At 41.9% G+C, this 25,738-nt stretch overlaps 1 protein-coding gene across 5 annotated transcripts in view; it reads left to right on the top strand.

Moving 5' to 3' along the window:
- Positions 1 to 23,412, top strand: part of JMJD1C (jumonji domain containing 1C) — a 306,160-nt gene extending 282,748 nt beyond the window's left edge. For 3 of the 5 annotated variants that reach the window (XM_067552587.1, XM_067552589.1, XM_067552588.1), the window contains 7 exons: positions 251 to 341; positions 440 to 570; positions 6,885 to 7,007; positions 8,064 to 8,203; positions 17,360 to 17,536; positions 21,735 to 21,863; positions 22,239 to 23,412. In XM_067552587.1, coding sequence (XP_067408688.1) covers positions 251 to 341; positions 440 to 570; positions 6,885 to 7,007; positions 8,064 to 8,203; positions 17,360 to 17,536; positions 21,735 to 21,863; positions 22,239 to 22,328 — 881 coding nt within the window. In that variant the 3' untranslated portion in view covers positions 22,329 to 23,412. Of the gene's footprint in view, positions 1 to 250; positions 342 to 439; positions 5,892 to 6,884; positions 7,008 to 8,063; positions 8,204 to 17,359; positions 17,537 to 21,734; positions 21,864 to 22,238 lie in introns of those variants that run through there. The other 2 variants (XR_010920649.1, XR_010920650.1) reach the window with 2 other exon arrangements.
- Positions 23,413 to 25,738: the final 2,326 nt, after the last annotated feature.

Here is a 25,738-nt window from a genome sequence, read left to right as displayed (position 1 = left end):
TTTCTGTATCATTGTATGAATTTTAAAGCAAATTAAATGTCCACTTTTGAGCTCGTCTATTGAAATGTATATTGTCTTGGAGCTTGTAAAATTAGTTTAGCACATGTACTAATTTTACAAGATATGGTACAATATGCACTTGTATATCTGAGATCAGAATAGAGCAGTTAAAGTTCACTTGTATCTTCTGGTTCAGTATAAATAAAACACCTACAATATGTGTAGTTTTGAACAATTTGTGTGTTTACAGAACGACAAAAAATAAAAAGTGGGGAAACAGTTGTACTAAAACTGAAAGACTGGCCTTCTGGTGAAGATTTCAAGGCTATGATGCCTGCAAGGTATTTCTTTATGTAAAATTAATAAATTCATGATGATGATTTTATTCCTTGCTCAGAAATCAGACGCGTCCAATTACGTTCTTCCTTTTATTCACTAGGTATGAAGACTTATTGAAAAGTTTACCATTGCCAGAATATTGTAATCCAGAAGGAAAATTGAACCTGGCTTCCCATTTACCAGGGTTTTTTGTACGTCCAGATTTGGGACCCAGATTATGCAGTGCGTACGGTAAGTAATTATTAATACCATAGCAATACATGAATTACCATATTCTTTCAGGCCTGTGGTCCCTTTAATCAAGTATTCCATCTCTGACCATGGCCATCATGTGATGGTTTAGAGGAAGGTGCAGTTGTCGTTTAGTGTTCAATTATGGATAGATCATAAAAGAAATTGCTTCTAATCTCTGTCAGTTAATGATTGGTTTATGCCCTGAAGCATGAGGTATTCCTTACTCATTTTATTTTTTATTTTGTATCTTGTCTAATACAGCTATGGATACTCTTCACAGAGTAATATTTATTTTATCGGTTTCATGTATTAATAAACTCGGAAGTCTCTTAAATTTTCTGCGTCTATATTTATTGTATGTTGAAGACTCAAAAAATCTGTTTAGAACAGACTTTGCTTCCCTCAGTCCTTCTGCTCCTTCTACAGTCCAGTGTCTCCCACAGTTCTGGCCGTCTGGGCTGCTCCCCTCTATTGTGCAGCTCAAGGAGGCAAATCAACGTTTTAGCGCTCTGGCCATGCTCCCTCTGTTCTCGCTGCCAAATTCTCTGTCTCTGCAGCAGCAGGCAACTAGCAGGTTGATTGCTCCCACTCTCATTTGTCTAGTTTTTAATTTTTTATCCAGTTTTTCTGGCCGTAGTGAGCAGTTTTCTCTTTTTCAGCTTTCTCCTCCTCCCTGGATTGGTTAAAACTTGGGTGGTTTAACCCACCCTGAGCCTCCACTGCAGCATCTCCCTGCGGGCTCCTCTGCCCCTATGCAGGCATGGCAGAGCAGCCAAGAAAGCCCTGGGTCAAATCCAAGCTGCACTCTATTTATGAGGCAGCCTTCCCAGGCTCAGTAGACCATGAGTTGTGCCCAGATAGCTGACACTCACTCCATGACATCCTGGGACTGTGAGTTGGACAGGTATCTGGGGTCTCCTTCCCACCAAAGCAGGTGTGACTCCATGATGGGAAAAATGGACTGGGAATGCCAGTGTGGAACAGGGAGAGGCTCCAAAGGTGAGGAGGACCCCAGCCAGTTGATTCAGGGTAAGACCTGAGGGAGCCTGGAGAGCAAAGAAGGGAGGCTTGCAGGTCAATAATTTCCCCCTCCTCATTTCCCCCCAAGTCTTAAGTGGGTCCTTAAGAAAGAAAGCAGGGCTCCTAATCAGTCTCCCTCTCTCCCAATTTGACCAGGAGGTCTCTGACAATGTGTCCATCCCCGTCATCCGTGTTTCCCTCCCCTCTTCTCTCCCCCCTCCATCCGCCCCGGAATGGGACCCAACGGGGGAGAATTCAGAGATAGATCTATCAAGAGGGCTTTAGGTGCAAAAGGCTTCACCAAAGCCTTAGCAGAGCTTCTATACCCCCCCCAGCACCCAAAAAGAGCTGAAAAAACAGAAAATCCAGGAGGTACAAGCCTTCTGACTCTTCTTCTTCCTCCTCTTCTCCTTTCTCCACTGAGGAAGGTGAGTTGTCGGGGTCTGAATCCAAACAGGACTGAGAAAAAATAGAGGTTTTTTCCCCCCAGAGAAATTCCAGATTATACAGTAAGATTGTCTCCATGAATCAAATTCAACCTGAACAGATTCCTAAAAGTAAGCTTCAGTGTAAATTGTTTCTGCAAAATCCTCTTCTGCCATGGCTTCTATGTCAGTAGCAAGATGCCACTTATGGCTCCAACCTGGAAAGTGAATACCCACTCTAAGCACGTCCTGTGCTCGGCCAAGTTCACAGGTTCCCTCCTTTTAAAAAAAAAGCTGGATAAGATAGTGGCTACAATGCTGAAAAATCTAAACTTGTCTGTTCCTTTCACTGCTAAGTGCTTTCAGAAAAGAATATAGACTAGCCTTCAGACAAAGGTGCTCCTTTCAGCCTTTGTCATCATAGAGTTACCAGCAAATGGACAACAGATTCCCCAAAGGAAAACAGCGGAATAGAGTTTTGGGGGAAATCCAGAGGGCTCTCAGCACCCCCTTACACCCCCCCCCCCCCCCCACGCACACACACACACACACACAAATCCACTTTGACAAAGATTGCATATAGGCCTCTGCTCAGAACTGAAACCAGGAGGCAAAATTTCCCATTTCCTGGAGGAATGGTTTACACTGACCACAGACAAATGAACGAGGATACTCCCTCAAGGTACAGGCTTCACCCCATCCACTCTTCATCTGGTCTCCCATTTCCAACAACCCCTTAAAGCACAATTTGATCCAGAACGAAGCATCTCATCTTTCAGATATGGGAGTGACAGGGAGTGTTCCCTCAGAAAAAAAGGTTCTCTGGGTTCTGTTCCATCTTTTTCATTTTGCACAGGGGTGTCAGAGCCGTTCTGGACCTCACAAAGCTCAGCAAGTGGATGAAGAGAACAAGGAGACTCTGGCCTGTACAGTGTCATCCCTGTTGCAGGGGGACTTCCTGACTTCAGTGGATCTAGGAGATGCCTTTCTCCATACCCCATCAGCCCATGCCACCACAGACTTCTGAGGTTTGCCTACGTCAAAAAACATTATCAGTACCCAGCCCTCCTGTTCGGTCTGTCCTCGCCCCTCAGGTTTTTTACAACGATGGTGATCATAGCCAGATGCAGCTCGCAGGGAGCTCACTTGGATGACATCCTGATCAGAATCAGCAGCTCAGAGAGCCATGTTCAGATGTTGTGTCTCCTACAGGCTCACAGTTTCATTACCAATGTTGAGAAAAGCTCCTTGATTCCATCTATCAGAATTACTCACCTAGGGGGTGGAAATAGGCACCTTGGTAGGAAAGCTCTACCCTCATTAGAAAGGTTCCAGAAAATCCAGGATCTTATCTGCTCCAGAGACATGGGAGGCCTATCATAGAACAGTGCCTTGAACAGCTAGGCCTCCTAGTGTGTGTTGGATCACTCCATGGCCACAGTCATGCATCAGATGCCTTCAAGCCTTCATCCTAAAGGTGTGGGACCAATCCCAGGAACACATGAAATATCATGAATGGATTCTGATACAGGTGCTCAACTCCCTACAATGGATGTCAGATCAGGGCATTTTCCACAAAGGCATGCCCTTCTGCTTTCCAGTCAACGCCAGCCTGGAGAGTTGGGAAGCACACTTGGAGACCCAAACAGCTCAGGGTCTCTGGAGCCCCAAAGAAAGGGATCATGACATAAATCTAGAGCTGAGAGTGGTCAAGCTGTTTCTGCAGTGATTCCATACCACTGTAGAGGAGAACCATGTCCTGATTCAGTCAGATAGCATGACTGCAGTTGCATATTTAAACAACCAAGGGGGGAAAAGGAGCCTGGTGCTACACATGGAAGCAGTGGAAATAATGAGGTGGATGGAGCAATTTCTCCTTTCCTTCAGAGCATTCCACAAAAGAGGATCTGAACTGAAAGGCAGGCTAGCGCAGCAGGTGCATGGTCAACAACTCCAAGTGGTCCCTGAATCAGGAGGTCTTTGAACTCACAGTTCAGCTGTTTGGCCTCCACTCAACTGACCCATTTATTAATTATATGAACTTGAAGAGGCTGTAATACTTCACCAGGGAGACAGACTCCAGATCCATGGGAGACAGATGCCTTATCCCATAGTTGGCTGCAGGGCCTATTCTACGTATTTCTATCCTTTCCACTACTGGGGAAGGTGGTTCAGAAAATAAAACAGGAATAGGCAGTGGTAATACTGATAACACTACATTGGCTGAGGAGACATTGGTTTTCAGACCTGTTAGAGCTGAAACTGGAGCCTCTGCTCCAGCTTCCATGGAGACTGGACATTCTCTCACAAAGTCCTCTTCTTCTTCTGTTCCTGGAGCGGCTTCACCTAACAGCCTGGCTATTAAGAGGGAAGCTCTAGAAGGTCTGGGTCTGTCCTCCAGAGCCATTAAGACATTGCTTTCATTTAGGAGAGTATTGACACTAAAAGCATACTCCTCTCTCTGGTCCAGATTTAACTGGTGCCAAGAGCACAGTGCAAATCCCAGCAATCCAGAAATTCCAGCTATTTTGCATTTTCTCCAAGGAGATAGTGGTCTTCAGCCCAGTACCATTGCACTTCAGGTGTCTGTTCTTAACAGTGTGCTGTTCTCAGGATCCATGGCAAACAACCTCCAGATAGCCAGATTCCTTCGAGCAGTCCAGTTAGCCAGACTGGTGGTCAAGCTGCCATTTCCAAAATGGGACCTACCTCTATTGTTGAGGGCTTTGAAAAGCCATCCCTTTGAACCTTTGACTTCGATGTCTCCATTTTATTTATCCATTAAGACTTATTTCCTAATAGCTGTCACATTCAGCAAGTGAGTAACAGAGCTGGCAGCCTTTTCTGTACAAGAGCCTACTGTGTGTTCCATGAGGACGAGGTAGAGCTCAGGACATCAGAATCCTTTCTTCCTAAGATACATTCCTCCTTCCACACTTCCCAAGAAGTTGTGCTTTCTTAGTTCTGTCTAAAACCACAGCATCCAATTTAAAAGGCACACCTTACATTTTCAAAGCTCTGCTGACACCTATCTTAGGCATATAGAATCACAAGAAGATTGGGCTCTATGTCCCTCCATCCAAAATGCCAAGGACTCAGAGATTCCATGTCCTCCATTGCTAGTTGGATTAGACTGTGCATTGTGGAAGCCTACAAAGCATCAAAGGTTCCTGTTGCAGAAGGGATCCAGGCACACTTCAGGAGATTCCCTAGTACTTCACGGGCAGAACAAGCAAGTGCATCCACTTGGGAAATTTGCAAAGCAGCCCTTGGTCTACAGCTAACATAGTGCTTTATGAAGGTGAGATGGACTTTCTGTCCTCCGCTGAGGCCTCCTTTGGCAGGAAGGTGCTGCAGGCAGTGGCCCAGAAATAATGTAGCTTTTTGAGCAAGTTTACAAAAAATGAGGGGAGGAAGGTATTTTCTTCTTTCCTTCCCTGCTCAACTTTTTCATAACCTTCCCTATATCTGTTCTCTGCTCACTACTTCCCAGATGTCCAGAATTGTGGGAGATGCTGGGCTGCAGAACGGAAAATTTCTTACTGATAATTTCCGTTCTTCTAGCAGCATCTCCAACAATGCTCCCCACCCTAGATGGCTCATAAGCCAAAAATCGAATCATCACCATGAAATCTTTTTTCTTTGTCTAATGTACATAGTTATTTCATTACTTCAGGCGTATTTGTTAATAATAATGTTGTGCAAGTTTTACAGCTTTGGAATAAGTCATCTGGCAGCAATGGAAGCAGAGGGGGCATGGTCACTGTACATGGCACCAAAATGTTGATCTGCCTCCATGAGCTGCAAAGAGGAGGGAAGCAGGCCAAACATCCATAGTTGTGGGGGAGACAGCTAGAAGAAGGGATAGTTTTGGTAAGAAAATTTCTATTCTCTTGAAAATGAATTTATTCTGATCGTCATTTTGCAAATTATATTAATATTACGAGAGGGTAAGTTATGACTTATTCCATGAAGGCTTTGATTAAAAAAGATTTTCAGTCTCTGTTGAAATATGTATTACAGGTAGCAATCAAAAGGTGTGTTTGAGTGTTACAGGTGAAACATTAGTGACACTCCTGTTTCAAATTTTTGTAAGACTTTTTGTTCCAAAACCTTGATTTCAGATACTTGTGTTTTAACTACACATTTTTCACCTTTTGGACTGAAATTTTATAATTTTCTTCCCTGCTTAAGATTTTTTTTTTTACTTTTGAGGAACAGAAGTATAGCTATTTATTGCAAGAATAAGAGTGGGGGAGAGAGCTGCAGTTTTTTTAATTAAGTATTTTAATAGTGAAATGTCTGGGAGTACAAAGTTTAAATTTTTAAGGAAAATCATTATCAGCAAGTGGCTTTGATTATTCTGGTGAAAATTAGTTTTGTTTTGACAGACTTATTACATAGGGACAATTGCCTGGAACCAGCAACATTAAAAGAACTTTGTTTGAAGTAACACTTTTGAAGATTTTTTTTTTACAGAGATTGTGGAAAATACATCCTAAATTCATAAACCAGAATTTTTAAGGGAAAGTATAGCATCTCTGTACACACACAAAAATTGTCTAACCTTCTGAGTGATCTTCAATAACAATTCTACTTTGTACTATGTAGAATTTTTCATCCATAGATCTAAAAGTGTATCACAAAGGTAGGTAAGCATTATATGTAAAAAATGGGAAAACACTCATGGTGACTTGTCTAAGGTCAAATACCCATTCATTAGCAGGGCTGGGAACAAACCCAAGGTTTTATTTCCAGTCCTGTGCCCTGTTCTGAACTGAAGTTACTTTTACAAGTATGAATATGAAGATAAATATGTTCTGCAATAAATCAAAACCCTACTGAGACTCTTACCTTGTAATATAGGTGTGGCTGCTGCTAAAAATCATGATATAGGAACTACAAATCTCCATATTGAAGTTTCTGATGTAGTGAACATCCTTGTCTATGTTGGCATAGCAAAAGGAAATGGAGTACTCTCAAAATCAGGTAAATAAATTTGATTTGTATTATATGGAAATAGATTGAATAGCAAGTAACGTAAAGGTTTGGTTAAGTATTTCAACATGCATATTTAAAATTTACACACAGTTTAATTCACTGTTTTAAAACATTTATAATGTATAAATGAAACATTACCTTAAATTCATGCTTATAGCTGACAGAGGTACTTTATACACAGTGAATTCTTTCACCTAAATGTACCGTGGCTTAGAAATACACTTTTTCATACTATTTCTCTTCTTTTCTACCATTACCTACATATTTAATGTACCTAACTACTGGTGATGGCAAAGCAAATGGGCAGCAGGATGAAGAATTTCTTTATGAAGCACTGTCAGCTCTAACACCTCAGGATCACTCTGAATTTCCCTACAGTGTTTACTATGTTGAGTTTAGGGTTAAACTACTACATTCTGGGCCAGAGAGTTTGAAGTGGTGTATGCTAATCGTGTTTATAAGATTTACTACTTATGCTATGCTGTAAAGTACTCCATAAATAGTTTTATTTCCTCTCCCCATCTCAGTTTGTTCCTTTTATAATAGCCAAACATTGATTTCTTTTTCCTGGTTAGTGGAGCTAAAATAAGCAGACTCTTTAATTTTGCTTTATTTACTTGTATATGCACCAATATTAATATCAGCATAGCTCTAGAAATAGATAAGAGATTCTTGACTCACTGCTGCAGAAGAATGGGCCCAAAATAGCTTTTGTTGGTTCCCCAAGACTGAATTTTAAATATTTTGATGACAGAAATGTTCTCTTATTTCAAATATAACTCTTTCAGTCAAATTTTAACAATGTTAAATTAGGTTCAAATCTGAGTATAAATTATTTTAAAAGTGTTTACATCATTTGTATTCTGTTAATTTTCTAATTACAAAAATATATGAATAAAAATAGCTTCTGAGGGTTTTCTGTAGTATTTTGGAAAATGTAATAGTCTCATTATGTAGTCAGTCTGCCACAGGAAATTTAAAAAGAAAAGGAGAATATTTCAGCTTTCCAATGCCTGGTTTGTGAATATATTTGTCAATTCTTAGGAGTATTAAAGAAGTTTGAAGAAGAAGATTTGGATGATCTTTTAAGGAAAAGATTGAAAGACTCAAGTGAATTACCTGGGGCTTTGTGGCACATTTATGCTGGCAAAGATGCTGACAAGATAAGGGAATTTCTGCAAAAGGTAAGATTTAGATCAAATATATATTTATTTTATAGACCTGAATAATCAGACTCTTCAAAATTACTTTTATATCTTTAAAAAAAATACTCTAGATACCTTGTTTACAATGCCCATCTTCTAAGTTTCTGTAGCTGCATGAGATATTCTTGGTGAGCAGGCAAACTGACTGTCTTTGATCTTCTATACCAGTCCAAATGGTTAAGGTAGTTTTTTCCAACCAGCGAGTGGAGACACTAAGACTTTTGATGTTGTCATACCCTCACACATAAGGTTTTAGTCATCTCAGCCGTCAATTGTTGCCAGGCTCCAACTCAGCGTAGTGCTGAGAGATCTTTCTGCCTGAAGAACAGAAAAGCCTCGGATTCAGAAAGTCTGAGTAAGGGGAAGAGTCTTCTCTCGGGGAGTCCTGATATGGTAGAACGATCCATAAAGAAACCCACTTTCCACTCCCCTCCCCACACAAGAGTTTGTAGGAGAGGATGCAGGAGTATCTAGCCAGATGAATATCCCTTGAACTCAGCAGTCCCCCTCCAGGGCAGTAGCTCCAAGATAAGGGATGGAGGGAGAGGTCACGTGCAATTTCAGCCCAACATTAAGGAGCGACAGTGGTCTGAGAGAACATAGCAGGAGCTGTCCTCAAACCTTGGCAAGCATCACCCTCTAGCACGATAAGCAGCTCAAGCCAATATGGGACCAAAAGCCCTTCCCTCCCTCTCTCTCTCTCCAGGAGGCAGAAAGAGCTCTCTCAGCAGCAGAGGCTTCTCCATGAGAAGATTCTCTCTCTTATCAGTGAACAGAAAGCCAGGAAATTGCAGGGAGTGCTCAGGAGTAGTAACCCTGAGAACTAGTCCCAGAATGGTATGGGAGCAGAGAGGAAAAGATGATCCAGTTTTTCTGGCTGCTCCTTTAGAATGAAGCATACCAACTACTCTGGAAAATGCTCAAGGGACTCAAAGACTCCTAGCCAGTTGTTGCACTGCCTGCAGACTCTCACCAAACCTGGTCAGATCAGAACCCTCAAGTTCTCTAAGGAGAAAGAAGGGGAGAATAGGGACTAAAGAGCTGAACCATCTTCCAGGCTCCTCCTGAGTGGAGAAGGGAGAACAAAGTAAAGGAGGTCATATAATCCCACTGACCAAGTCCAGTTCACATTGCAAATGGGCCCCCTCTCATTGTTGTACATTGACATTTTGGAATGGAATCTTCTCCAGCTATCACTAGGGGCAGGACCTAATTTTCAACTTTCTCTTCCTATTCCTCTAGGAATGTGCCCCCACCTGCTCATTCTAGAAACTACAGTTCAGATTTACTCAAATTTTTGGACTGTTTCTTCCAAACTTAAAGCGCAGGGAGAGAGAAAGCAATGAAGGGAACACAAAGCATGCACCCGTTCATAGACTGGAAATAACAACGCACTGGCTACTAAATACCACTTAAAGAATATCAGCCCAGCCAGACTCTGACCAGTATGTGATGCCCTACCCAAGATGGATGACGACTATCAGTAGAGTAATAGAGATGAGTAAGAGTAAACAGAGGGTGAGGGCGAAAAAAAGGGAGGTTGTGGAGGATCGATCAGATCATTCTGGATCCCTAATCTAAAAAGATCAAATTCTGCATTTTTAAAGAGGAGGACTTGCCAGTGCTCTTAGCAAAAATAGCAAGTATTCTGGAGCTGCAGCAATAATCTGTCAGGGAACTTATCCTCTTATAGAGCCCCACAGTGCTTTGATGTCCTCCGTCATGTCAAAGAAAAGATCAGCAATGAGTGGTGCATCCCACACTGGAAACTGGCTCTGTCGTGGCATCAAATGTGCTTTATCCTCTCAGAGCATCAGATATAGAGCTGTCCACTCAGAACCTGAGGGGTGGATGTTGCCATTTCAGGGTTAGCAAGGAGGATAACGATTCCTATAGGAAGAGCATCCTGCTTAACAGAAAAAATGAGGCATCTCTGAACAGATTTTTTGAGGTTTCAGGTCTATTACAAGAGGCTTCGATTTACATGTTGTATGCCTCCCACATCGTCAGTGGGAGCTACAGAAACTTAGAAAAGGTCTTCAGAGGCCAAAGATGAGGATCAGAACTGGCCAAGATGCTCCCATTGCTGGGCTAAATTCTCTCATTCATTTGAAAATCTACATATGACATAATCCAGTCAATTTCTGAAGCCATGGCTACTTCAGTGGCAGGCAAGAGAACATTGTGGCTAAAACAATAGACAGCACCTTTTTCCTTCCAAAATCAGACTAGAGGCCCTGCTATTCAAAGGGAGAGGCTTTTCAGGGATGAACTGGACAAGATCCAGCATTCCTTAGCTGCTTCCAGGGATCTAAATTCTGTCCCAGGATAGACCCAGATATGGGCATCAAAATCAAAGTCCAAAAGGGATAGAGACCCAGGGAACTAGAACGAGCATCCACAAGAAAGGTTATAAATACATGTCAAGACGAAGGCAAGCTTCAGCTGGGTTAGCTGCTTTCATTATCAAGGATATGATAGATACCAGGGAGTCCCTTCAAATTTTAAACAGCCAGCCATGTACAAATGGTCCAGGCACATTCTCCGCATCGGTGCAAGACTGAAGAGTTTCTTTCACATTTGTGCCCAAATGACATCCATTCAATGGATCCTGGACATGGTGACTTATGGATATGTGATCTACTTTGATGCAAGATCCTCTCATAACTTATTTCTCTTGCCCTCACTGATCAGCCAACAAGGTACTTGAGGCCCTCTCTTTTCTACATAAGATACAGGTCATGTCTGTTGTCCTGAAGGACACAGGGATTTGATCCATCTGTTTCACTGTTCCTAAAAAAATAGGGAGTCTGCATCTAGTTCTGTCCTTACAAAAGACAGTTCCTTCTTGAGAATCTTGACTAAAGACATTTATTCAAGAAATGAACTCAAATGTATTCTTAGTCTCCCTAGTTCTCCAGGATTCATACTTGCATTCATCGGTGCTGTAGTTTCGGCAGATGTCTGTGATTTGTTGATGTGGACCAGCAGTCGTCGTTTCTTTCCCCCCCCCACTATACTCTTTTTATTGACTAAAGGATAGTAAAGGTTTTCAGACACTTGAGGAGGATGGTATGAATCATGGTAACAGGTAGAAGCTTCTCCTGGTCTTTCAATTCCTTCAGTCTTCTGATGGCAGATTTGACTGTAACTGCAGAGGTGGTATTGTAGGTCCAGCTACTGTCTTCATACAGGATCCACAATGCCAGATACCCACAGCTCTCTTCTTCATTTTGGTCTTGCCACAGAAAGAGCAGGTATACTTGGCATGCTGGTCAGAGCAAGAGTCCTACCAAGTGGTTAGAACAGGAATCAGTAGCCAGGAATTGGAGCCCACGGTCAGAACCAGAATCAAAGGTCAGATGGTGAAGCTGAAGTCAGAGGTCATGAATTGGAGCCAGAATTCTGAAGGCCAGAACTGGGTTACCTGGAAGGAGGCAAGGCAGGAGCGGGGCCAGGAACAAGCAGGTGAAGGAGCTATTGCAGCTGTGTGTGAATGCTTTCAGGAGCTGCTGAACTGCTCCTGCTGGGCTTAAGAGTGTCTGCTGACTCTTCTGCTATTCAGGCAGTGTAGCTAATCAGGCAGCCTACTACTACAGGCCAGCTGCACTCATTAGGTTGCCCAGAGACTGGGTCTGCTGCAGGCCCTGCTTCTAGATGTTCCCCCATGGCCCTAATAAGAGAGTGCACATACACGCTCCCAAACCTGAATGACTGGCTGGTCTAAGATGAGTTGGAAGCTTCATCCAAGATGAGATTGGAGGATGTCTGTATTTACCTGATGAGGCGTGAGTTAAAAATAAATATGGAAACATCCGTCAATCCCAACAGGGTATGTCTTCACTGGTTAAAAAAGTATGTTCTCAACTTGAGTTAGCTAATTCAAGTTCACCAGGATTTACTTTGTGCTGCTTAAGGAAAGTCAGTTTGTAGTTCTCACGTGAGTTAGCAGGTTGTGTTAGAGACTATGGGGGAGCTTAGATTTTACCTAGACCTGCTAACTTGTGAAAACTACAAGTAACCTTGCCTTCACTAGGATTTTACCTCTCATTATCTAACTCAAGAACAAATCTTCAAGAGTCAATGTATCTGGAACAAGATTAAACACCAGTTTAGGTACGGTGGGTTTTTTCATGCATGACACGATGAACAAGTTTGCAGAGTCAAGTCAGAGCCTCAGTTCATCAATCAGATAGCACAGTGTTCCTCTGCCAAGGGGCTCTGTGGCCAATGGCAGTGGGTCTAGAAGTGTAGTGCTCTGAACACGCTTTTTCATGAACTGTCTTCAGTACATTTTTCTGTTACAGTGGAAAATGGAGTTGAGAGATTATTTTGAAATGTCCAGGTTCACTAAGGTGATGACTAGCTGAGGAAAACTTCCAACAAAGGATGTCTTCTGCACACTTTAGTGTGGGACATTCAAACCACAGATGCCATCATGCCTGGCTGGGGGCACCCATCTAGGAAAGACACTGCTCTGGAACAAGTGGTTTCTGATTTAAAAGAAGTAGTACATTAACAAGCTAGAGACCAAGGTGATGAAGTGTGCTTTTTCTTACATGTAGGGATAGCAAGAAACTTAGTAGTCAGAATTCAATTGGACAATAACATGGTACACCTCGTTCACTAGGGAGGCATTTGTCTTTCAGCAGTCCAGGCTGCAGGAAGGATGGACACAGCTGGTGGAATGAGCAGAGTGCCACTGAATCAAGGAAATGGGGAGTTAAATCCCCAGGCTTTGCAAAAGGTGGGGCAGGCCCCAGGTGAGATCTCATGGCATTTAGGGAAAGCAGAGAAGAACCAAAATTTTTCAGCATATTCAAGAAGCAGGGGCACATGGAATAAACATCATTGAAATTCCTTAAATCTTCACGATGGTGTACATTCTTCACCTGTGTATGGTGGGCAGTGTCCCACATAAAGTTGCCAGATCTAGAGGAGCTTTCATAGTGATAGTTCCAATCTGGCTGAAAAGGCCATACCTGGAACTAATGAACATGTCCACATCCACCCCTCCTTAGCTTCTAGTTGGATCCAGCATGTTTCATGGTATTAGTCTTATTGTTCAGTGTACCAGTCTGGAGAAAGAGGGCTTTATCTGACAAAATGATCTCTCTTTGATGCAACCAAAGAGCCATCAATCTTAAAAATGAACTCTAGGAATTGGAGAATCTTTGTGAGCTGGTGTGACAAAGTGTGGATAGAACTATTTGAAGCCCTGTACCAACCTTCCTGTTTCCTGTATATTGGTCTACTCATGGGACTGAGTGCCAGTTCCATTAAGAGTACAAGCAACAACAGTTCTGGCATTCAAAGGTTTGATGGATGTGGTTTCAACTGGATGACGCCTCCCTCCACTTTCTGGTGTAAGCAGTAGTCAGGTGATGATCCTACCTGTATTACAGTGATTAACTGTCTCCAGAGATCCCAGGTGTCTGGACTGGCATAAAAGATTGAAGAGAGAATGGGAAAATTTCTTTAACTGTTCATTTCCTTTCTTTGAGATCTTCTATACCAGTCCAGACTTCCTGCCTTTTTTCTTTAATTGGTTTCAATGTTGAGTTGCTAATATGTTCAGATTCCTACTGTTACTAAAATTATTTGTTAATCTTTACTGAAGAATATCATCATTCAATTTTTTGGTTTGGTGCTGCTTTCAAGGTACACAGCTGAAGACTGATAGATGGCTAGACCCTTAATATGTAAGAGTGTAAAGTCAAAAGTCTTAGTATTTTGCTGGTTAAGAAAAACTAAAATCCAAGCATCTGGACTGGCTCAAAAGGCCTTCCCGATTAGCGAGGCCCACGAAGACTGCTTAAAGTGCCTTGGGGAGTCTCATCGAAAGGACAAGTGCAGCATTTGCAAAGCATTCAGACCAAGGACTCAAGGACCGAGATATCCGTCTGAAGGTCTTGTTAATGGAGGCAGCACTGAGACCGGCATCGGAACTGTCCTGCTCCCTTTTGGCACCAAGCACCAGGTCGGTGCAGAGTGCTCCGCCGGCACTGACTTTATCACGGCACTGGGCTCCCTCTTCACCAAGGAAGAAGCCCAGACTGGTGGCAGGCCCATTGGCTCCTCTGGATGACTTCTGAGCTGCCAACCTCGGGCAAGAGGTAGAAGAGCTGCAGGAACAGACGGACGACCTGTTTAATGTAGTGGCAGGAGCAGCACCATCCCACGTCACCCTGCTGGTGCACGAAGGAGTCCTAAAGCTGGCCAAGGGTGTCGGGAAAACTCCATCCTCCTTGCTCCCAACCTCGAAGAGGGCGGAGAAAAAGTATTATGTTTCTGTGAAAGGGTTTGAATACTTGTTCACCCATCCTGCACCGAGCTCCCTAGTGGTGGAGGTGGCGGCAAATGAGAGAGACAGGCAGGGTCAGCCTGGCTCAGCTCCCAAAAACAAGGACAGGAAGAAACTAGACTTGTTTGGAAAAAAAATTTATTCTACTGCCAGCCTCCAGCTCTGCGTCACCAACCAACAGGCGTTGTTAGGGAGGTATAATTAAAACTTGTGGGACTTTCTCAAGTGTTTTGGGGAGGCCATACCTCCGGATCAGGCCCAGGACTTCTTCAAGGTCTTAGAGGGGGGTAGGACAATGGCCAGAGCAGCTTTGCAGGCCGCCTCTGATGCAGCAGACTCAGCAGTAAGGGCAATGGCCTTGGGGATCTCCATGCGCCATTGCTCGTGGCTCCAGTCATCAGTCTCTCCCAGGAGGTACAGCAGTCCACATAGGACCTAATGTTCAACGGGGCTGCGCTCTTCTCGGAACAGATGGATACGAAGCTCCATAGGCTTATTAAGGACTCTCAGGCAACTCTGCGCTCATTGGGTCTATACACGCCACAAGCTTTGAGGAGGCAGCTTCGTCCCCAGCAGAGCCAGCAGCAGCACCAACCCAGGTTCCCGGTGCAGTGCTTCGGGATCTACAGGAGGAGAAAGAGAGCGAGAGAGGAACATTAGGCGGAAGAGCTGGCATACACTGGATGTACACAGAGCCCTGGCTTTCTACTTGAAGAAGACAAAGTTGTTCTGTAAGTCCACACAGTTGTTTATCGTGATGGCTGAATGGATGAAGGCTTGCCTGTCTCGTCACAATGAATCTCCTCCTGGATAACCACCTGCATATGCTTCTACTACGAGCAGGCAAAGGTTCCGCTTCCGGGCAACTTCACAGCTCACTCCACCAGAGTGCAGGCATCTTCTGCAGCATTTTTGGTGCAGGTGCCTATGCAGGACATATGCAAAGCTGCTTACATGTTGATGGTTAATACCTTTATGTCCCACTATGCCATTGTGCAACAGGCTAGGAATGATGCCAATTTTGGTAGGGCGGTGTTGTAGTCTACCAACCTATGAACTCCGAACCCGCCTCCAAGGTACTGCTTGCAAGTCACCTAGAATGGAATGGACATGAGCAAGCACTCGAAGAAGAAAAGACGGTTACTTATCTTGTTACTTGTTCTTCGAGATGTGTTGCTCATGTCCATTCCATGACCCATCCCCCATCCCTGCTGTCGAAGTTGACAGCAAGAAGGAACTGAGGGGGTGTAGGGCCGGCAGCATCTCATATACCGCGGCATGTGCACGGAGCTTTAGGGGGCACCGGAGCCGGCCCTACGGGATCTACTAAGGGAAAAATTTTCCGGTAACCGTGCATGGGGTGCGCACGCACCTACAATGGAATGGACATGAGCCACACATCTCGAAGAACAACAGTTACAAGATAAGTAACCGTCTTTTACACCTGATACAGAGAAATGTTTATAAATTTATTTATTTATTTTAAAAAACCGTGTTCCTTGAGACATGGACTACAGATGTAGGGTTGTTTTCCATTTCTTGCTATGATTCAGTAATTAGTGGCTGGTTAAGACAAATGTTTGTTCTGTGGGGCTAGCATAGTGAGGAACTGCTTGTGGTGGTTACATTTAAAAATCAACTTATGTCTCATTGGAAATATTTTTAAACCATTCTGCTTATGTCATATTTTCTTAATTCCTTTCCAGTTTAAGGGGGAGGGGGAATCCTTGGGGGGGAGGGGAGGAGAGGACGGGGACGGACGACACGACTCATGTTAATTTATGTACTGCTTTTTCCTGACTTGAAGTTATAATTTTGTTTGTCATGTCATGATTGGAGCCTGTGGAAGTTTTGTCAAACCAGATTATCTCTTAAAGTTTGGAATCTGGAGGCAATGAGCTGTTGGGAAATAAAGATACTATTTTCATGCACGTGAGCCTATTTATAACAATGACAGAACACACACATGTAGGCAAAAATGTTTATACTTAAAATTTTTTACTAAACTTTTCAGAAGGCATCTACTGCTCTTTTGGAGCAGAACTCCTTCTAAACCCTTTTGCTTTTATTTGGGTGCCTGATTCCCATAAGCTCAAAAGCTTGTCCCTTCCACCAACAGAAGTTGGTCCAATAAAAGATATTACCTCACTGTGATATAGCGAGGGCAGAAAGCTGTAGGAAAGTGACTGAAGGCAGGTATGTAAGCCTCAGAATGCTCAGAGCTTTGTTCCCTGCTGACTAACTAAGAGCCATTAGGGGGCAATTAGGAGCAGCTGGGGCCAATGAAGGACCAGCCAGGTGCTTCATAAAAGCCCTCTGCCCCAAACAGTCAGTGCGTGAGCTGGAGTGGATAGGAGTGCTGACTTAAGTGGAGGAGCAGATCAGAGTGCAGAGTTCTGTGGACAAAGGAAGGTACCCGGCTCAAGGAGCCAAAAGGAGGGGGAAAATTAGCCCAGGGGAAGACAGTGCAGCTGGGAACACGGTGCCAGCAGCACATAGCTGCTTCTCATAGGGCCCCTGGGCTGGGACCTGGAGGAGCAGGTGGACCCGGGTCCCTACTCCCCTCCTTAGGGAAGATGGGGTGACTGGAGACGCCCTGGCCCACTACAGACAGTATAAGTGTGGGACCCACTAGAGGGGAGCCGACGGCTTGCCACACTCACCTACTTTATCTCTCTTAATTCCCTTAAGATCTTTTTAAAATACTAGCCAAAATTCTTATCAGAATATTGGGAACAAATTCCTATTACTTTTAAGGTAGGTAAATTTTTGACCAACCAACATAGTTTCCCTTTTTTTAAAAAACGACCTACTGTCTAACTGTATTACAGATTGCAAAAGAACAAGGTCTAGAAGTTTTACCAGAGCATGATCCAATACGTGACCAGAGTTGGTATGTGAACAAAAAACTTCGCAAAAGACTTCTTGAAGAATATGGAGTAAAAACCTGCACTATTATTCAATTCCTTGGTGATGCTATTATTTTACCAGCAGGAGCCCTTCATCAGGTAAAATATCTCTGTTCAAAGATAGGTACATGTAAGTGCATGATTAAATTAGATTTGATTTCTTTAGCAGTGACAATCATAATGTACAGAGATAAACAACACCTACTAGTAGATAAAAATTGCTATCCAAGATTAGTATGCAAGAACTCAGAAGTACTCAAAATAACTTGGTTATTTCTCCAAATGTCAAATAATACTCAAAAACTATTAACTGTTGTACAGCTCATTAAATCTTTCAATCCAGTTAACTTCCTTTTACTAGCAAATTATGGAAGCCTGGTAGTAGTTATAAGTTTCAATATAAGCCTGATGCTCATACACCTTTCTAACTTGTGCAGAAAAAATACTTTGCACTTGAAATTTTGCTTGACTGGTCTTTATCTATGAGAGAATTTTTGGAAAAGTTTCAGGTTAATTGACAAAAAATTTTCGATGAGATTTTTTTAAAAGTGCTTCTTCAATCTGAAACAAATGGGCTACTCGGACTTTCTTTTTACATAGCAGGTATATTAGCCAGCAGGAACTAGCATCAGATTTCCTCTTCAGCAGCCTCCCTCCTGTTCTGTATGTACTGCAAATAGATTTCATTTTCACTTTTGCAAGGAAAAATATGATGGTTAACTCCAGAGAGAAATTATGGGGAAGCAGTGTATTGTGCAGCAGAATTTCCCCATCCTAGCATTAATTTTTTTTCTCTTAAGCAACCAGTAGCCCCCCGATAATGGGAGTCCCTCAAAGTAAACCTTCCTCAACTACATATCAGACAAGAATTTTAGCCAGTAGTGGACCTATGATGAGTCTGAGCATGGCAATACTGGGAAGGAAACCTTGATATGCTGTGTCTTAAGCATGGCATTTCAAATTGACTGGCAATCATGAGTCAAAGAGCCATGATTGTTTTGGTTGATGGTTCCTATGTGTATCCCACTGTGGGTACTCTGTGCATCTGAGACCAGAAAATTCTTATTGTGTATGTTGGGCTGTGCCCTGTGCCTGCTTGTGGTTCAAACCAGGGGCATAAAGGGAGACATGGACCAGCCATCTTTCTGGCTCCTTTCTACCGCTCGTGATCTGAGAAGGAACTCCTCAGTATCTGTAGCTTCGCCAGTGTTCCTGCTAAAAATTTTAGCTTTGTCTTATGTATATAGTTTTTTTTTTTCTTTAGTTAATCTTTTGGTATCTGTGGGTCGGGTTCCCTCTATCTCTGTTGCCCCAACATTTGGGGTTCTTAGCATGCCCAAGATCCCAGACTTCATGTTCTGTGTGGCCTGCCCCCAGCTCTTCCCAGAGAGTGGTGTGCACAAATCTCACATCCCCTCCAAGTACAATGTTTACAATTTGTTTCTTCTTTGAACCTGGCAATTCTGAGTTCCAGCTTCAAAGACATCTAATGGAGCGATTGATGAGGTCCCCGTCTGGCCCTTGGTTTGCTGACCCCCCTGTACATTGGTGGAAGTTGCCTAGTAGTGCCCTTTCTGGTCAGAGGTTTTCTAGCTCTGAACCATTGATTCCAAGCCTCAGGACTCTAGCAAGAGATGGGAGGGAAGATATGGTCAGACCCCCCCCACTGGAAATGGGATAGAGCCCCCTCTTACAGCTACTAAGAAGAGGAATGCCTCCCCTACATTGTCCAAATCGGGTGAGACTCTGTGCCCTGGTATAGGTGTGTCAGATGCTCACAGACAGTGGGTCTGATCTGCTGGGCCAAGGGCACTCTTAAACAGCCAGCCATGGAAGGAATTGGGACTTGCCCCAACACTGGTAAGAGGGAGAAGGGAGTGAACCCTGGGTGCACCGTAGGTACTGCACTGTAGCAGCCAGAAGGACTCAGCAGTCCCTATGTCTGATGCGCAACCTAAATTGACATTGTCTGCTCCACCGAGAAATAGCAGTCCTAGTGTCATTGATATTTATGAAATTGTTGGTCTCTTGGGAAATATCCTCACCTGTTGGTGCACCATTCACTAGTACTATCAACCAGCTGAGGTATCACAAGGTGTGTGATACCAACGGCTCTGTCAGTGGAGGCTGAAGAATCCAATTCCTTTGTGAACTAAAGATTGAATCTTTGGTCCTGCCACTCTCTGAGGGGCAATGTTAGTCCAGATAGGCCATCCCGACTTTCCTGGGACCCTCACATTCCCACAAGACAATATACAGGGCTCAGGATCATTGATGCCTTCCCTGTTGGATACCACCTCCTTTCTGGCCCTGTTGGAATATCAGGAGGAATGCACCTGAGCATCACTGCAAAGGGAAGATCCTCAACCCCCTCATGAGTATTGTGAGGAAGAGAAGGATCAACCCAAGCACACAGAACTGCTCAATCCCCTGCATTGTTCTTTTCCTTATTCTCTGATGAGGCAGTGACACCAGCCTTGCTGTCACCACCTGACAGCTACAAGCAGTTTCAGGACGTCTTTCAGAGGATTGCAGAGTCACTCCAGATTCCCCTGAAGGAAAAGACAGACCCCACTCACAAGTTGCTTCAAACTGCAGGCCCCAACAAAGTGATGCTTTCCATAAATTAAGTGATATTGGAGCCGGACAAGGGGATGGCATACCCAGGTCACCTATGTCCCCAAGCCCAATAGTACTGCAAATAAGTACTTTGTACTATCTATGGGGCAGGGATATCTATTTTCTCATGCCTCTCTAAACACCCAGCTGGTTTGTTAGATTCTGTATGTTGACTAAGACATATTATAATGTAACATGCATCTAGAGACTGTGACATACTAGTGATGACTTGGTCAATATACATGATAGAAGAATTGCTACACATGTATGGTCCCATACATCTAAGAGCTAGAAGCTGTGTGTATGTCAGCTGCACAGGGGCTGATTTGTGCAGGAGACCACTTTCTCTTTAAGGACAGAGAGAGAGAGAGAGAGAGAGAGATATATATATATATATCTGTCGCCAGGAGTTGGGTTGGGACGCTCCCTATCCTTCACACACCAATTCCCTATCTGGGATCTTAGGCTTTCTCCTCACTCTCCCTAATTTTTGGGGTTGTGGTGTAGAATCTGCACTGGCTCAGCTTTTCTGCAAATAGGTGCTTTGGTAGGGGTATTACCTTTTACCTCATGAATCTCAGGAAAAATTGCCTTTTAAATTTGCTCATGTGTGTTAACAGTCTGAGGCATCAGTAGCAGTAATAGCCCTTCTTTAGCTCCCTGGCTCTTCTCCGTTTTGGATATGTCTGCTAAGGACAGGGACCTTCGGCTGTACAGCTGCTTTAAATATCTGGCCTTAACGATTGCCTAACAAACAGCCAGTCAGAGAAAACCCATTGCACAGCAGCATTGTCAAGATACTGATTATCATATGGCTGTGACTCTGCCTTTTGGGAAGAGGACAGGCAGCCTTAGAGGCATAGTCTGAATTATTCCATGTTTTTCCAAGGAGAAAATTCTTGTCTGAGTAGGATGCTGCATTCTCAGCTTTGTAATCCAAGAAACTCAGAGTCTTTAGTGGTAAATTTTGGACTGCAGGGTGAGTGGCTCTAGGTTTTGCTAAATACTGTGTAAAGATGTGCAGGGCTTCCCATTGGCTTTCATAACTACCTGTCTGAGGCTAGGAGGGGAAATATTTGATGGTGAGGTCAGTCAGTTCAGAGACAATTATCATAAGTACAGGAGAGGAAGTTGAGAAGTTGGATGGGGTTGGGGACACTTGGCACTCAGATACATGGGGTTCTGGAATGGAGAGTTCACTTGTCACGGAGGAGAATGTGAATTGGGGAGGGGTTTGGGAGCAAAAGCAGTCAAGGACATGGCCCAGGTTTTTGAGAAGAGGAGTGGAAGATGGAGATTTTGCTGGACTTAATTAATGAAGTGGCTGGCTTGAATGCCAAGGAAAGGAGGAGAGGGGCTGGGCATGCATTCGGGTTGCAGCTAATATCCAATAACATTCCAGCTGAGGAGCATGAGCCTGAGCAAGGTTAGGATTTTAGAAAATAGTGTGTGGAGTCTATTGCTGCAGACCTGACACATGACTTGTGACAACAGATAGGAGATTTAAAATGTTCTATAAATGTCAGTTCAGTACACTTCATTATTGCTAATTTAAAAAATAAACAGGTCCCTAGTCTGATAGTCACGTGGTTTGAAAAATCTGGAGTCTGTACTTCATTCTTTTTGTGAAGAAAAAACATACACATTTTAATTTTCAGTCTTCTTTTTTTTTGGATAGGTGCAAAACTTTCACAGCTGCATTCAAGTAACTGAAGACTTTGTGTCTCCAGAACATCTTGTACAGTCATTTCACTTAACACAGGAACTGAGGCTGTCAGAAGAAATCAATTATGATGATAAACTGCAGGTAAGAAATAAATTCTCAACTAGAACTTGTTCTGAAGGCACTGTATGCTCAGACTCTGATTGAAATATGTAAGTGTGTGTAGCCATTTTCTAGCTGCTGTTAATGCAGAATAACGATGACAATTGATTTGAACCTGAGGGAAACAATCAATGTGAATGCAATGGTGTAAATGACTTTCAGTTGAATTGCTGTTTCGGTATTTCACTGTGTGTTTATAATATCAAGGTGTTTCCTTTTGGACTAATATTTTTAACAATCTTTTTTTCATCCACTAAGCCTAGGGCCCAGTTCTAAACATAGTTACATACCATGCATTTATTGTAGCTTTATTTTATCACTTGTATCTTACTGAAATGTGTCTAATATTTTTGGCAGGTTAAAAATATCTTGTATCATGCAGTTAAAGAAATGGTGAGAGCTTTGAAGATTCATGAAAATGAAGTGGAAGATGTGGAGGAAAACTGAAGTGCTCGCTACTTTTTTATGTTACGCCATCAGATGGAAGTTATTTTTTCAATTAATTATATGATGAACAGTATGCACACTAATTTAAGCTTCACAAACCATCAGTGCCAAGAAAATATACTCATCATATTTACTTGTTACTGACACTGCAACAGTACAGCTTCATAGATCACAGCTACTGTGATTAAATGTTACTTATTAAAAAAAATTAAGCAGCATTCTGCTGTCTTGTATTATAATGTATATGAAGTTTGTGAAATGTCAAAGATTTAAGATGTATTTATTTTTTGAAAAGCACACAGAATTCTATGCTATATTGTTGATCAAATGTAAATGTGACATGTACAGTTTGCTAAAATAACTCTGATATTTTTCACTACATTGAGACAGTTACTGTGAGAGTAGGACACAAACACCAGCTATTGCCTGCATTTGGGACATTGCTGAATCCGCACAGCAGTCATGTCATTATCTGAAACTTACTGCCAAATAATTGTAAACTTTGTAAAATAGAAAGTCTATAAAGTAGATATTAAATACAGACACTTCAGTATTTTATTGAAGCTATTCAGTGTACAATTAAACATTTTCAGAAGGTGTAATTTATTTAAAAACTTGTCTCATTTTGGTAAAATTTATGTGAACTTTTAAAGCTAAATACTAAACTTAATATTCTGTGTAAATATATACATATATACATTCAATGATGTATTTTTTTAAAACATTGGCTTGCTTTAATTTGTTAAGTGCAAATGTTACACATGCTTTGTACATTGAAGTTGAAGGGGGTTTTGCATTTTCCATTAAAATGACTTTATCAAATGTTGTCTCGTGTTTGTTTTTCATGTTTGTGGCACATTTGTGACAGACACACTTGTTTGAGTCATTCATGCCTTCACAGTGATTGCAGATGTCTCTGTTGTAAAGCTGCTTACTGTAAAAGATTGGAATGTTGTATGTTAATTAGTGTGCACCATTCAGTCCTCTCCAGTTTTAATATGAAACTGCTAACAGACATGCTGGAGCATAGTTCAAATGGCTGAGCCAAAGAAAGCTATCTAAAAATAAAAATAATTTAAACATTTCTTATGTTCTGTCTTCAATAACAAAAGATTTTTGGTTTCGGGGAAGGGAATTTCCATAGAACAAAAAAAAAAAAGTTTTAACTTCTTTATTTCTTGTAATTCAGAATTAACCTAGTAAAATAGTGTTACTTTACCAAAGAGTGTATTTGTCTGTGTTTATCTAGTAATATCTAGTAACAAATTATAAACTAAATATATAAAGATTAGGTCAGTGATGAGGAACTCATACTCATTATAAAAAATGGAAAAAATGAAATTGTGTGTATTTTAAAACTAAAAAAAAAAATTTTTTTTTATATTTCTCTAGCTGTTATGCAGCTGGTGATATAGCCAAAATGTGAAAGTAGTAGACATGCCACTGCCAAATGGAACAACATAAGTGATAGTGTTGGAGGTGGGGGGAGAGAGTATTTAAATTGCATTATTAAAAAGTGGGGTAATATACAAAATAATTTCAAGTTTTTTAGTGAAAAGTACAATTATTTTTAAATGGTTAGAAAAATTGCAATTGATTTTGCAGTTACTCAAAAATATTACTGGAATGAGTTGATATGTATCATCAGTTATGTCTTAAGTTTATGTTAAGCTATATATTGCTTCCCCCTGGGTTCTGTACATAGCACGGAGGGTTAGGGAGCATTCCATAGCTAACCGGTTTGTTGAAGTTACAACAAACTGCTGAGGTCTCTCAGCCAAGTCAGAGGAATGGTTTCTTTTCAGGAATAGAATTTGAATAGAAGCAGATGTTAATGGTAACTAGTATTTACATTTAGAAGGTTAAACCTGGTGTATTTGGGTCTTAACCCAAAAAATAACTGTCTCTTGTTTCATTGTTTTTTGGCTGAAAAGATTTAATATTGAACTTTTCTTTTTCCAGAGATGCAAAAAGGAAGCTAAGGCTGTTGTACCTGAGAGATTTGTGGTGAAGCTTGCCTGATGCATGATCATGCAGAAAACGTCAGGTCAGTAGCATCAGTCTTTGTGTCTGTACTTCTCTGGTTTGCCAAGGGAGGTCCAAATTAATGTAGAAACCTCCACCATTGAAGGTAAGAAAATACTGAGTACTAGAACAGCATTCAAGGACTACTTTGAGACAGTTGGGTCTTTACAAGTCTGCCAGGCAATGTACCTTGACCATCAAGTACCAGGTCCAAGGTTTTTAAAGACATTCTGGCTAAAGATCTTTCCAGAATTAAATGCCATTAAAGTTTCATGATGGTTTACCCAAGATATGCATATCACATACAGAATGGATACATGGAGTCAATTATGTCAGAAAATCACAATTTATATGGTGATTCAATATTCTATATTTTAAAAAATTACTGTAGAAAGACACATTTTCTAATATTGCAAAGATGATTAGTCAGTTACTGAAATTGGAATAGAAGGAAAAATTAAACATTTTATACAAGTTGCTTTGTGTCTTTTATACTGTAGTGTTTATAACAGCCCCAGCTGTTGTGTGATGACCTTGTTCTGGGCTGATCTCACACAAAGATTTTTGGTCTTGGTCATACTTTTCTGTTGGTGTGCGTAGTACACAGTTGTGAGAACTGTAGTATTTATTACTATTATTCTGTTTTTAACTTCTATAAAATCCCCAAAACTGTGGCTGGTTGCAGATGTAATACAACAATTTATTTCTTATAAATTCAAGGACTAACCAGTAGTTTGTAGGCAATAACATCATGTTACCATATAGATTCAGGAATGACCTCAGGGCTCCCACAGCCTACATTGGTGGAAAGCAGCAATGCAACAGAATATTGTGAATCTCTTTCATTGCTAACTTTGTTTTACCTCTGACATTCAGAAAACTTTCTACAGCATTTGGCCTCATCCATGTGTGGCCCAGTATAAGTAATTAAAATGAAACATAGTTGTTTGGGTCAATTACTGTATTCCTTTGTACACTATGATTTCTGCATTGCAAACTGCCAGTAACATTGTCATGTTATCTCACAGTTGTGAAATTAAATGACCGTAGAGGACTTTTACACAGAGTAGGTCTGATTACTTAAGGAAAAGTTAAAGCCGGATCCATATTACATCCATATGTGACTATTAGGATGTTTGGCAAAACACCTTCCCAAAATTAGACACTGTTAAGATGGTTTACCCACGATGTGTTTACCCTGAACTTGAAGTGCTGTGCACAAACGGACATCCCTCTATTTACTTTCCTCATCCTGTCGTGGAAAAGAATCACACTGCTACATTTTAGAGTTGGATCGGGTGCAGCTTTAATTGTGACACACACAATCACATAACCATAGCTATGGGGAATACTATAGTCATAGGGAAAACCCAGGTGGCTATAGG

This window comes from Emydura macquarii, unplaced genomic scaffold (assembly GCF_026122565.2).
Source record: "Emydura macquarii macquarii isolate MOO-44397 ecotype Brisbane River unplaced genomic scaffold, CSIRO-AGI_Emac_v2 contig_1390, whole genome shotgun sequence".
Lineage (NCBI taxonomy): Eukaryota > Metazoa > Chordata > Testudines > Chelidae > Emydura > Emydura macquarii.
This window is presented reverse-complemented; position numbering and strand designations above follow the sequence as displayed.